At 55.3% G+C, this 13,513-nt stretch overlaps 1 protein-coding gene across 7 annotated transcripts in view; it reads right to left on the reverse strand.

Moving 5' to 3' along the window:
- Window positions 1-256: 256 nt before the first annotated feature.
- ZSCAN18 (zinc finger and SCAN domain containing 18) overlaps window positions 257-13,513 on the reverse strand; it is a 37,752-nt gene continuing 24,495 nt past the window's right edge. For 3 of the 7 annotated variants that reach the window (XM_025366022.1, XM_025366023.1, XM_025366025.1), the window contains exons 2-7: window positions 6,172-6,687; window positions 5,320-5,469; window positions 3,948-4,036; window positions 3,534-3,636; window positions 2,809-2,901; window positions 257-2,018 (exon numbers count right to left, since the gene is read on the reverse strand). In XM_025366022.1, the coding sequence (XP_025221807.1) occupies window positions 1,102-2,018; window positions 2,809-2,901; window positions 3,534-3,636; window positions 3,948-4,036; window positions 5,320-5,469; window positions 6,172-6,687 (1,868 nt within the window). In that variant the 3' untranslated portion in view covers window positions 257-1,101. Of the gene's footprint in view, window positions 2,019-2,808; window positions 2,902-3,533; window positions 3,637-3,947; window positions 4,037-5,319; window positions 5,470-6,171; window positions 6,883-13,513 lie in introns of those variants that run through there. The other 4 variants (XM_025366027.1, XM_025366026.1, XM_025366021.1 and 1 more) reach the window with 4 other exon arrangements.

Below are 13,513 nucleotides of genomic sequence, written 5' to 3' on the forward strand. Positions count from 1 at the left end.
TCGGCCTCCCAAAGTGCTGGGATTACAGGTGTGAGCCACCACGCTCAGCCCATGAATAAATATTATGTTAAGCCTCTGTGATTTGGGGGTCATTACAACAGACTGCCTGCTCAAACACAGTGACAGAAAAAGAGGCACCAGTTTCTGTATCTACAGGGAGCAGTTAAGTTTATGAGCAGGGAGCAATTAAGTTTATGTGCAGGCAGTGGGAATAATGCTGTAATCTGAGAATAAATGCAATCAGTCAAAAGATCATCTTATGTAACCCAAGGAGTTTAGTCTTCTTTGCTCAGACAGACAGATCTTTATTGGCGTTTTCAACTTATTTTGATCACAACTTCCCAGCAAGAAATACATCTCTTACATTGCAACCAGTTCTCACATTTAGATGTATGGGTGAAAAGTTTCACAAAACAGTATTTGCCTTTACTACATGATGCATTCTGGCCTACTTTATTCTGATTCATTGCTGTGTAATGCTGGTGGCCACTTGCTAATTGATTTCCCATTTTAACTAATGGGCTGGGACCCACGGTCTGAAAACCCTGCCTTATGCTGCAAGCATTTCTGTGATCTCTGCGAGCTACTCCATACAGGTAAAGACACGTGAGGTAAACTAGGAAACAACTTCTGCTTTTGCAGATTAGAAGTGAAGTTGACATCACGCAAGTACGAAAAGGCTAAACAATTGACAAAATTTCCACTTGAGCAACCCTGGGGAGCGCAAACAGGAGGAATCGGGGCAAGGGCGACTTGAAGAAAGCACTGGCAGATCACGCACTTTAAGGCAACTCTACACTGCACAATGTCAAATAACCTAGCGTGGGGCGGCACTAAATGGCTGCAGGAAAGCGGAGTCTTCTTCCACATCCGGCGGCTCCCCTCGGATGTGAGCGCTGGCCCAGGGTGTGTTTACAGAGGTGAGGGCTTCCCGTGGACCCTTCTCCTTCTCGTTGGGAGCGCTTAGCCTCAGGGGCGGATTCGGGGCACAGGCAGATGACGTCCAGACACCACAGGAAGCCGCCACCAGGGGCGTGGAAGGGCCCGATGCCTCTGGGATTCACGGCCGGCAGGGCGGCCCCTCCGGGACAGCACAGCGGCTCACCTCTGCGCCTCTGGGGGTGCGGGGAGAGCCTCGCCCTCCACGCTCTCCGGGGGCCCGCCCGCCCTAGCCCCTGCCTGGGCTTCGCGGGTGGGCGGTTGGGGGCCCCGGGCGATCCCCAGCGCGTAGCCTTTCTCCTTCTCGTGGGTCTTCTGGTGCTCGGCTAGGGCCAGGCTGAAGTGGAAGGTCTTCCAGCAGCCTTGACAGGCGTAGCGCTTCCGGCCGCCATGGCTGCTGTGGTGCTCCATGAGGTGCGAAAGCCACGCGAAGGCCTCCCCGCACTCGCCGCAGGCGTAGGGCTTCCCGCGGGACAAGCCCAGCTCGTCAGCCCCGGGGCCCTGCCCGGCCGCGAGCCCTGTGCTGTGGCCGGCGCCAGAGACACCCTCGAGGCTCTGCCCATCACCGGAGACACCCTCGAGGCTCTGCCCGTCGCCGGAGACGCCCTCGAGGCTCTGCCCGTCGCCGGAGGCGCCCTCGAGGCTCTGCCCGTCGCCGGAGACGCCCTCCAGGCTCTGCCCGTCGCCGGAGGCGCCCTCCAGGCTCTGCCCGTCGCCGGAGACGCCCTCGAGGCTCTGCTCATCGCCATCCTCAGGGTGCGGCCTCTTGGTTCCCAGCCTCGCCGCGCCCGTGTCCGTGTCCGGGGCAGGCTGCTTGATGACGCGCCGCCTCTGCGAGTCGGAGGCAGAGCCAGACTCCGCGTCCTGGGGGTCCTGGGGGTCCTGGGGGTCCTGGGGGTCCTGCGGGTCCTGCGGGTCCGGGGCCTTCCCAGGCTGCTCTTCCTCCCCCTCAGTGGTGCCCGACGGGGGATCGGCAAGGGCGTCCCCTGGGGGCGCCTCCGCAGGCAGCTCAGGCACCACCCGCGCGGGGGCGGCCTCCTCGCAGGCGCACCCAGCGGTCTCCTGCCGCCTCCCGCCTTCTGGAACAAGGTCAGAGCCCTAGCGTGAGCGCCCCGCCCAGGGCCAGGGAGCGGAGGACCCAGCCGAGCCTCAGTTGCCGGAACAGGACACAGGGCTCCGGGCTCTGGATCCCCGCGGGGCTCACGGCTGTTTGGAAGCAGCGCTGTCCCTCCCAGGCTGCCCTACAGCACGCGCCCCACGCCTGCTGCTGCAGATGTGGGACCTGGAGGCCTCCAACAATGGAGGCCACCGACAGGACAGGAAGGACAGCCCCACTGAGCCCGGGCTCTGGAAACCGCGGCTTTGGAGGTCTCCACCCCTCCACTAGCTTGGCCACGAGATGCACGATGCAAGCAGAGCCTGCTCAGAGCGCACCCTCCTGGAGGGAGGGGCCCAGCTGCCAGCGAAGAGAGCGGTGTCAATAGCTAAGGCCAAACCCCCAGCGACAAGCTCCCTGGCGACAGGCACCCTGGGCCCACCACCCCAAGTCCGCCTGTAGGTGTTCTCGTTGGTGTGCTGGCACAGAACCTCCAATGCGGCAGAACGGCCACCCCCTGGGACCCATACACAGATCCTGGCAACTAACACCACTGCGTTTCCACTGACCAAGTCTTGGAGTGATCTGTCATGCAGCAAGAGACCATGGATGTAACTGGATTCCTGCCTCACTACGACATGGTGGTGGGAAAATGGTGAAGCAGTCGATGCTGAGGTCTTTGCTGGGGCTGACGGCACTGGGAGGGGACCCCTCAGCCTCTGAAGAAAAAGCAAACCCCACCCGGTCCTAACACCAATTCAACCCAACCTCACCTGGGAGGCCGCTTCCTTGTGAATCTCTTTCCACCAGCCGGAGTTCCTCAGTGTCCAGCCTGGAGGCAGCGTCAGGCTGGGAAAGCTGATACCCTGAGTGGGAATAAAAACCAAAGAAATAAAAGAGGCATCAACACAGAGTAGCTGATGGGTGTCGTGTGTTGTGGACCAGCCAGGGCAGGCTGCAGCCCACCTCCTCTTCTCTGCACTGGGATCCCCACCAAGGCCACCTCCCTGTCAGGCCCCTGGACAGGGGAGCAAAGAAGAAGGAAATGCTGGAAGGGCGACAGGGCAGGCGGAGGCAGAACTCACGGAAAGCAAAGTTAAAGACATTAAGACAAAAAATGCTCAGGAGTCTGAGTGGGGGAACCTCCCTAAAAGGAGGGTTTCTGGGGCAAGAATGTCTACAAAAGAGGAGACCCTTGACCAGGCCATGCAGGTGAGGCCCTGTCTCTGGGCAAGGAGGGTGGCAATTTGGGGCCAGGAGGCCTTTCCAAATTCTGAGACTTCAGTCCTACAGGCAGGGCCTGGGCAGAACTCAGATGTTTAGATCAGAAAGGGTGGGAGCTTTGGCAAATAAATTCAAGCTCAAACACGTGCAAGTTCAAATCCATGTAAGACATTACAGTGTCCCAGCCAAAGCCCCTGGGGTCACAGTTTCCTGCACCAACCCCTGCGGGAGGGGTTGGGGAGTGAGGTATGAGCCCAAGGCAGGTGAGTCTCACCCCACAGGAGCAGCTTCCGGTAGCTCTTCAGGTTCTCCTCGGCAGGGTCCAGGTGGCCCCACTCCTCCACGTGCTGAGGCTCCTCTGGAAAGGACTTCAGCTTCTGAAATAGCCGTACAGCCGTAGCTGAGACCTTCCACCTGCCCTAGAGAAGGGAGGATCCGCCGCAGCCCCACAGCCACAGGAGCCGGCTAGGAGTCAGCCCCGGTCAGGGGCTCCAACCCAGGTGCACTGCAGGAGGCAGCCCCCTTCACACCACAAAGATTCCGCCCTCACGCTCCCACCAGGTTGGGTTCTGGGCCTCCGCGCTGTGGACATTTGGGGCCACAGCCCTCTGCTGAGCACTGGTGATGGGGAGGGGAATGCCTCTAAGCTGAGGCCAAGCCCCTCACCCTGGGACTCATGCCCACCCACCTGCTCGTTGTTGGCAGGGCTGGCCTCTTCGGTCCTTGCTTCTCTGACCCTCCTCTGTTCCAGAAACAGGGAGTCTGGAGAAAGCCAGGCTGGGGAGAGGGGGAGGCAGAGCTGAGGTAACGAGCTCCCTGTGGCTAGGTTCCCCCAAGGGTCAAGGAGTCCCCACTGCCTCCCACACAGGCCCCAGTGTGCTTATATGACAGCAGCACCCAAGGCTCAATGGACACTACATCTGTCCCTGATTTACAAAGCAGGGCGGTGGCCACAGGGCTTGGGTGGCCCCAGAGATGCCCATTCAAGTCCAGTAGATTCGTGGAATTTTTTTTTTTTTTTTTTGGTTTGTTTGTTTTTTAAAGACAGGGTCTTGCTCTGTCACCCAGGCTGGAGTGCAGTGGCACGATCTTGGCTCACTGCAACCTCCACCTCCTGGACTCAAGCGATCCTCGCACCTTAGCCTCCCAAGTAGGTGGGACTACAAGTGCACACCCAGCTAATTTTTGTATTTTTTGTAGAGATGGGGTCTCCCTATGTTGCCCAGGCTGGTCTTGAATGCCTGGGCTCAAGTGATCTGCCTGCCTTGCCCTCCCAAAGTGCTGCGATTACAGGCATGAGGCACCGTGCCTGGCCTTCGTGGAAATCCTAAAAAGCAACACCACGTAGTGCTGGGCTGTATCCAGGCCAGTGGGCGCCTCCCATGCTGGTAATGAACAGCCACAAAACTTCTGGAAAACCACATGGAAGTTTCTATTTTATGTGAAATGTCGAACTCACACACCATTTGCCCAGCGGTCCTGAGGAGCCCACCCACAGTGCCCAGAGCCTCACATATGGGGCACACAAGTCAGGAGGTGTCATGGCAGCTTCACTCCAAGGGGCAGAGAGTCCACCTCTAGGATGGAGATGGGCTAAGCACGTGATGCTGGGCAACTAAAGAACCGGACCCAACCACAGCCTGGAGGACCCACCCCATCTGAACAACAAGCACTCAGACACAGCACACCATACACAGGGAGCCCGACCCCAGGCCCTGAATGTGCATGTGTGATGTGCAGGGAGACATGAGGGACGTGCATCAGGACACTTGAGACCCTTTATTTTCAGAGGGTGCATGGTGGGGGGTTGGGAGATTCTTTTCTTTATGTATTGATGCTTTTTCACTATTTGTGGCAAGTATGGATTATCTGCATAATCTCTGAAGACTAATTTAATAAACAATATCTAACATTCAGAGGAACTACAGGAGGATGTCCCAATGATAGCGTGGACCATGGGGCCCCTGACTCCCTGGCTGCTCTCCTGCCCTCTCCCAACCACAGGCCTCTGCCCACCACCTAAGGCCCAGCAAAGGCTGCCAGGCTGGCTGGGCACTCACGTGTCTCAGAAGGTGCTGGGATCTCCCCAGCTCCGGGGGCCTGGCTGGGGCTCTCGAACTCGCCTGGTAGCAGCAGAGGGTCCATGTGCCTCTCGTACACTCCATCACTAAGAATTGAGGATGAGCCCGCAGGGGAGCCCAGCAGCATCCCTGTCAACAATGGAGGGACCTGTGACCCCAAGAGGTCAGGACACGCGCCAACAACAATCACACAGTTAAACCACAGGGACCTGCAGGTTCCAGGGCCCCATCACGACCCATCCTGCACCCTCATCCTTGGACCAGGAGACCTCCGGCCTGCAAAGCACCCAGAATATTTACTATGAAGAGGCTGGGCTGGGTGCGGTGGCTCACAACTGTAATCCCAGCACTTTGGGAGGCCGAGGTGGGCAGATCACAAGGTCAGGAGATCGATACCATCCTGGCCAACATGGTGAAACCCCATCTTTACTAAAAATACAAACATTAGCTGGGCATCGTGGTGGGCACCTGTAATCCCAGCTACTTGAGAGGCTGAGGCAGGAGAATTGCTTGAACCCAGGAGGTAGAGGTTGCAGTGAGCTGAGATTGCGCCACTGCACTCCAGCCTGGTGACAGAGCAAGACTCTGCCTCAAAAAAAAAAAAAGAAAAAGAGGCTGGTCCCTTTCCCTCATTCTTCTGGCTTCCTTACATCCAGAAGGCAGATGTGAAGGCAGGAGCCCAAGCAACTGTCCTGGCCCCTGAGAACCAAGGAGCTGCCTCACCAGCGTGGGAAACTTAATTATCTCAGGCAAGCCATAGCTGGCACTAGGGCCTTCCAGGACCCCCTCCCCATCTCCTCTGAGCCATGCTTCTCCTCTGGGGCAGCCCACCTGGCTCGTCCAGGACATCAGCGAGGCCCTCCACCAGGGAGGCTGCCTTCTTGCAGCTCTCAGGGTACTGTGCCACCACCCAGGGCCGGACCTTATCAGGCAGAATGCCCAGGAACTGCTCCAGCACCAGCAGCTCCAGCATCTGCTCCTTGGAGCGCGCCTCAGGCATCAGCCACTGGCGGCACAGCTCATGCAGGCGGGCCAGGGTCTGGTGGGGCCCGGCAGCCTCCTGGTAGACAAATTCTCGGAAACGCAGGCGGGAGAACTCCAGGTCAGCAGGGGTCCTCTCAGGGATGGTCTCGGGTTCTTCCTGCTGGGCTCCGGCTGCTGACCCTGGCGTGGGCAGATCCAGGGGGGTTGGGGAGCTCCTGGGGGAGGCAAACGCCTTCTCCAAAGGCAGCATCTTTCCAAAACGGTACTGGAAAATGCGACACTGTCTAACCGGGGACAAGGTGGCTCCAAAGCAGAGGTGCCAGGGATTGCCAGGGGGCTCAGATGGTGCCAGAACCCACAGACCTGCAGAGGACACGGACAAGACAATGGCCTTGCATAAGGCCAGGGCACAGCCACCCCAGCTGCCAGAGAACAAAGACACCATACCCAGAGTTCATGCAGATTTCCAAGAAACCTGCTTGTTAGGCATCAGAACCTCAGTGTTGTACTTGTGTAGATAAAAAGTAGCATCTAAGTGGAGGGTAAGTCATTCTGTGCATTACCAGAACTTTTTTTTTCTTTGAGACTGAGTCTCCCTCTGTCACCCAAGCTGGAGTGCAGTGGTACAATCTCGGCTCAATGCAACCTCCACCTCCTGGGTTCAAGCGATTCTCCTGCCTCAGTCTCCCCAGTAGCTGGAATTACAAGCATGCACTACCACATCCAGCTACTTTTTGTATTTTTAGTAGAGATGGGGTGTCACCATGTTGGCCAGGCTGGTCTCAAACTCCTGACCTCAAATGATCCACCCGCCTCAGCCTCCCAAAGTGCTGGAATTACAGGTGTGAGCCACTGCGCCCAGCATCATTACCACAATTTTTTAAAAATCAGTCATGAATAGGATGAAAATGAAAAATTACTTGACAATCTCTATGTAAACCTACATGTAAAAACCTTGAAATAGGCCGGGCGCAGTGGCTCATGCCCATAATCCCAGCACTCTGGAAGGCCGAGACAGGTGAACAACCTGAGGTCAGAAGTTCAAGACCAGCCTGACCAACATGGAAAAACCCCATCTGTACTAAAAATACAAAATTAGCTGGGCGTGGTGGCGCATGCCTCTAATCCCAGGTACTTGGGAGGCTGAGGCAGGAGAATTGCTTGAACCCGGGAGGCGGAGGCTGCAGTGAGCCGAGATCGTGCCATTCCACTCCAGCCTGGGCAACAAGAGCGAAGCTCCATCTCAAAAAAAAAAAAAAAAAAAACCCTTAAAATATTAGTAAACCCATCCTAACCATGCATGATTTATGCTTCATTCTAGATTTCTGTTTATACCAGAAATGCAAGGTCTGTTTACATTTAAAAGATATATTATGTGGGCCAGGTGCAGTGGCTCACACCTGTAATCCCAGCACTTTGGGAGGCCGAGGCAGGTGGATCACTTGAGGTCAGGAGTTTGAGACCAGCCTGACCAACCTGGCGAAACCCTATCTCTACTAAAAATACAAAAATGAGCTGGGCGTGGTGGTGGGCGCCTGTATTCCCAGCTACTTGGGAGGCTGAGGCAGGAGAACTGCTTGAACCCTGAGGCAGAGGTTGCATTGAGCAGAGATTGTGCCACTGCACTCCAGCCTGGGCGACCGTGAGACTCTGTCTCAAAAAAAAAAAAAAAAAAAAAAAAAAGATTAGGGGGATGTCAATTTCTAATAACATGAAGGAGCTGTGTCAAGACTGTTCCTGCAGTTAAAACCACCACAAATCTGAAATGAAATTATTTAGAAAAAAGTGTAGGGAGTGGGGGGCCCCCTCTGGAGGCCACTGAACCCCCGTTTCTGGAAATGGTGCAGAATGTAGGCCTCTACCAAAGCATCCACAGAACCAGGCAGGAGGGGCAGGAAGTACTCAGGAGCAGTGACAACGGGGGTGGGGGGTGGGGGAGACCACAATGACTGGGAGAGTTTAGGTCCTGCCAACTCGTGCCCCAACCTCAGCTGAATCCCCGCATACAGGGCGGCCCCATCATTCAAGTGGAGCCAGTATTCAGGATGAGCTCCCTTGATTTTAATTGTGCACCAACAATGAGCTCACTAAACAGAACCCAGCGGGTCAGAGCTGCCCAGGCCTCCCGTCGGCCTCAGGCTCTCATGTCACTGGCTACGGACACACAAGGGTGTGAACTGCAGCTGTCCAGCTTCTCCCAGGACCCGCCTGGGTCTGAAGGTCCACAGAGCCAGCTGGGAGGGGACTTCCCACAGCTGCAGGAAGCCCAGTTTTACAGGGAAAACCAGAGTAAACCGCACCAGGCCAGGTGCTGTGAGCCCTTCTCAGGTTGTCAGGTTCTGCTCCAACAGGATATGGGGCGCAAAGACCTCGCCACTGTAGGGTGGGACGGGGTGTGTGATTCCACAGAAATGAAACATCTAGAACAGGCAAATCTATAGAGACAAAATGTAGACCAGCTGTTGCCAGGGGCTGGGATTTGGGGAAATGAGGAGGGACTGCTAATGGGTACAGGATTTCTTCTTTGAGGGGTGAAAATGCTCAACGGTGAGTACTGTATATTTAAAACCAATGAACTGTCCACTTTAAATAGGTAAACTTCATGGTATATAAATTAATAAGCTGTTTAAAAAACTAAACAAAACAAAGAAACAGGGCTGGGCACAGTGGCTCATGCCTGTAATCCCAGCACTTTGGGAAGCTGAGGCAGGCAGATCACCTGAGGTCAGGAGTTCAAGACCAGCCTGGTCAACATGGTAAAACTCCCTCTCTACTAAAAATAAAAAAAAATTAGCCAGGTGTGGTGGTGGGCACCTGTAATTCCAGCTTCTCAGGAGGCCTGAGGCAGGAGGATCTCTTGAACCTGGGAGGTGGAGGCTATAGTGAGCTGAGATCGTGTCACTGCACTCCAGCCTGGGTGACAGAGCAAGACTCTGTCACAAAAAAAGAAAAAAGAAAAAACCAGAAGTTTGCAGAGAAACAACTGTCAACCTCTCTCTCTGTGGCTAGCAGAGTTTAAAGGGAACTGCAGAACTCTAAGTGCTGTTGGAAGACATTCTACACAAGCTTCCACTTAACTCAAGCAAAACAGACCCATGACATGCCATCACCACCACCACCACGATACCTCTGCCTTTTCACCACCACCACCACGATACCTCTGCCTTTTCTGTCGCCCAGGCTGGAGCGCAGTGGCGCGATCTCGGTTCACTGCAAGCTCCACCTCCTGGGTTCATGACATTCTCCTGCCTCAACCTCCCGAGTAGCTAGGACTACAGGCGCCCACCACCACGCCCGGCTAATTTTTGTTTGTTTGTTTGTATTTTTTAGTAGAGATGGGGTTTCACCGTGTTAGCCAGGATGGTCTCGATCTCCTGACCTCATGATCCACCCGTCTTGGCCTCCCAAAGTGCTGGGATTACAGACGTGAGCTACCATGCCCGGCCCCCCCCCTTTTTTTTTTTTAAACACAGGGTGGAGTGCAGTGGTATGATCATAGCTTACTGCAGCCTCAACCTCCTGAGCTCAAGCAGTCCCCCCACCGCAGCCTCCCGAGTAGCTGGGACTAAAGGTGCACATTACCCACACCTGGCTGATTTTTAATTTTTTTTTTTTTTTTGTAGAGACAGGGATCTCACTATGTTGCTCAGGCTGGTCTGTAACTTCCGGACTCAAGGGATATGCCTGCCTGGGCCTCCCAAAGTGCTGGGATTACAGACGTGAGCCACTGCGCCCAGCCCCACCCTTTTGTTACTTCATAGGTCTGAGCTCTCAACTGGCCCCTTTGGGAGACCTTTCCTCTGCACTCCCTGCACGCCCCCACCCGACACCTGCTCACTGCTCACTGCCTCCGCCTTTTACCTCCCTACTGACCGCCTCCCCGACTGGAATGCGTACCCAGGAGAGCAAGGGTTCTTCACAGGCAGGTCCCTGGGCCTGGGCAGAGCTGGCTCAGTGTGTGTGGACTGCACAAACAGTGCAGTTCTGCTGAGGGGTATGCTGCCAGTGCCTCATTTTCTTTTTGGCTGTTGTGGACCCTCATGTCCATCTCTGTGGGGTCCTTTCTGATCTATTTAAAGGACATATGGAGAAGCAGGATAGCTAGGGCACGGGGGACAACCTACTTACGGCAGCCCCCGCTGGGGTGCCCTCTCCTCACACACTCCACCCCCTGCCAGAGGACCCTCAGACCCGAGCACCTGCCTGCTCTGTGACTGAGCGCTTTCTCATGATTTAATCTCTGAAGGTGGGTAAACTGCCCACTTTCCCGTGACTTTTTCTTTACAGCTCTATGAACTAGTTAACGAGTTCCCTGTCTGGCTCCATCTTGCCACTGTCCCCATCTGTGGCTTGTCTTTTCACTCCATGCTGTCTTTTGGTCACAGGTAATGCTCTAATGTTTCTTACTATCTAACGAGCTCTCTTTCATTTTTGGAGACAGAGTCTCGCCCTGTTGCCCAGGCTGGAGCGCTGCAGCACAGTCAGCTCATCGCAACCTCTACCTCCTGGGTTCAAGCAATTCTCCTCCCTCAGCCTCCTGAGTCACGGGGGTTAGAGGCACTCGCCACCACGCCCAGCTACTTTTTGTATTTTTAGTACAGATGGGGTTTCACCATGTTGGCCAGGTTGGTCTCTAACTGCTGACCTCAAGTGATCCACCCGCCTCGGCCTCCCAAAGTGCCAGGTTTACAGGCATGAGCCACTGCACCCAGCCTTCAACCATTTTTTAAATTGGACTTCTGAGTTCAGAAACCCACTTAAAAACCGTTTCTTTCCCTTGGGATTAGAAATACATCCTCTCTTGGCCGGGCGCGGTGGCTCAAGCCTGTAATCCCAGCACTCTGGGAGGCCGAGACGGGCGGATCACGAGGTCAGGAGATGGAGACCATCCTGGCTAACACGGTGAAACCCCGTCTCTACTAAAAAATACAAAAAAAAAAACTACCCGGGCGAGGCGGCGGGCGCCTGTAGTCCCAGCTACTAAGGAGGCTGAGGCAGGCGAATGGCGTAAACCCGGGGGGCGGAGCTTGCAGTGAGCTGAGATCCGGCCACTGCACTCCAGCCTGGGCGACAGAGCGAGACTCCGTCTCAAAAAAAAAAAAAAAAAAGAAAAAGAAATACATCCTCTCTTTTGGGAGGCTGAGGCAGGCAGATCACGAGGTCAGGAGATCGAGACCATCCTGGCTAACACAGTGAAATCCTATCTCTATTACAAATAAAAAAGAAAAAAAAATTAGCCAGGCATGGTGGCAGGTGCCTATAGTCCCAGCTACTTGGGAGGCTGAGGCAGGAGAATGGCGTGAACCCGGGAGGTGGAGCTTGCAGTGAGCCGAGACTGCGCCACTGCACTCCAGCCTGGGCGACAGAGCGAGACATCATCCCAAAGAAAAAAAAAAGAAAAATACATCCTCTTATTCATCTTCCAAGAACAGAGAGTAGCAGATATAAAGGGCCAGACAGTCTCAGTTTCAACTACTCAACTCTCCCTTGTGGCAAGTAAGCAGCCAGAGCCTTGTGTGTACCCACAGGTTTGGCATGTTCTTACACACCCTCATTTACAAAAACAGGTGGCCAGAGGTGGTGGCTCACACCTGTAATTCCAGTACTTTGGGAGGCCAAGGGGGGTGGATAGCTTGAGCCCAGGAGCTCGAGAACAGCCTGGGCAACATGCCAACACCTAGTTTCTACAACAAACAGAAAAATTAGCTGGGCACGGTGGTGCATGCCTGTGGTCCCGGCTACTCTGGAGACTGAGGTTGGAGGATTACCTCAACTCAGGAGGTGAAGGCTGCAGTGAGCTGTGATCACAACACTGCACTGCAGCCTGGGTGACAGAGTGAGACCCTGTCGCAAAAAAAAAACAAAAACAAAAACAAAACTAGCCAGGCGTGATGGCTCACACCTGTGGTCCCAGCTGTGTGGGAGGCTAAAGTGGGAGGACCCCTTAATCCCAGGAGTTGGAGGCTGCAGTAAGCCATAGTTTGTGCCACTGTACTCCAGTGTGAGCAACACAGCAAGACCCTGTCTCTAATAAATACAAAGAAAACAGGTCACTGCTGGCCTGCAGGTGGGTATGCTAACCCCTGTTCTGGAGCCCCTCCTGATGGGAAGCGTGATGCCAGCTCTACCCCCCGGCAGTGGAGGCACAGAGCTCTACTTGGTGTATGGACAGAGGTGTGGTCCTGCGGGCATGTGATTTTGGCTTTCTTAGGACGCCAGAGGCACATTCACCTTGCAGAGAACCTGTCTCCACAAAACAAATTGTGAGCTCCATAATGTGTGTGCACAGAACCTTCCCTCATCAGGACCTCACAATCCCAGAGGGGTAGGAACCAGCAGCAGCCCCAAGGTGCAGGTGGGGAAACAGAGGCATGAGGCAGGCAAGCACTAAGGCTGGGACCCCACCTGCAAAGTGATGCTGCCACTCGTCATTCCCCCTCCAGGCCCATAAGCCCACCCTTTAAGAGGCTTCCTGCCAGCCCTCCCCTCTAGCCCTCATGGCCTCCACAGTGGGCAGGTCCCAGCCAGCTCCCCCCAGTCCCTCTCCTCCCGCTCCAGCTTCCCAGCTCTGAGCATGGTGGAGGCATCAGGGTCTAGGTAGAATGAGCAAGGGTCCTTGGCCATTGGCAGGGGTGGGATGAGGTGGGGAGGATGGGACACCCTCCGGCTGGGTCACTGGCCAAGACAGCGGGGGACACACATCAGCCGCTGGGGACAGGCACGGGAGCTCCTCTCCTCTGTGCCCTTCCCCCGTGAGCCTCTCTGGGAAGCCACCTCTGCCTCCCCTCCCTCCATTCACCTGCAAAGCAGAGGCTTCCATGGAACCAGGGGTCTCCTAAAATGCCCAACTGCAAGGAAGCTGCTGCGTCCTGTGAAAACAGCCTCTCCATGTTCATCTCCCTTCCTACTGGGACCCTGATGCTCACAGCCAGGAGGATGAGGCCATCTGAGGAGCCTCCAGAAATCTCTGGCCTTGTGTCTTCTTGCCTCCTTCAGCCCCATCCCTGGTCACACTGTCAGAAGGACTCTCCTCTTAGAGATCTCACCGGGGCAGGTGCGGCAGCGAACATCTATAATCCCACAGCCTGGGGAGTCTTAGGCAGGAGGATTGCTTGAGCCCAGGAGTTGGAGGCTGCAGTGATATATGATTGGCCAGTGCACTCCAGCCTGGGCGACAGAATGAGCCCGT

Source organism: Theropithecus gelada, chromosome 19 (genome assembly GCF_003255815.1).
Source record: "Theropithecus gelada isolate Dixy chromosome 19, Tgel_1.0, whole genome shotgun sequence".
Classification (NCBI taxonomy): Eukaryota; Metazoa; Chordata; class Mammalia; order Primates; family Cercopithecidae; genus Theropithecus; species Theropithecus gelada.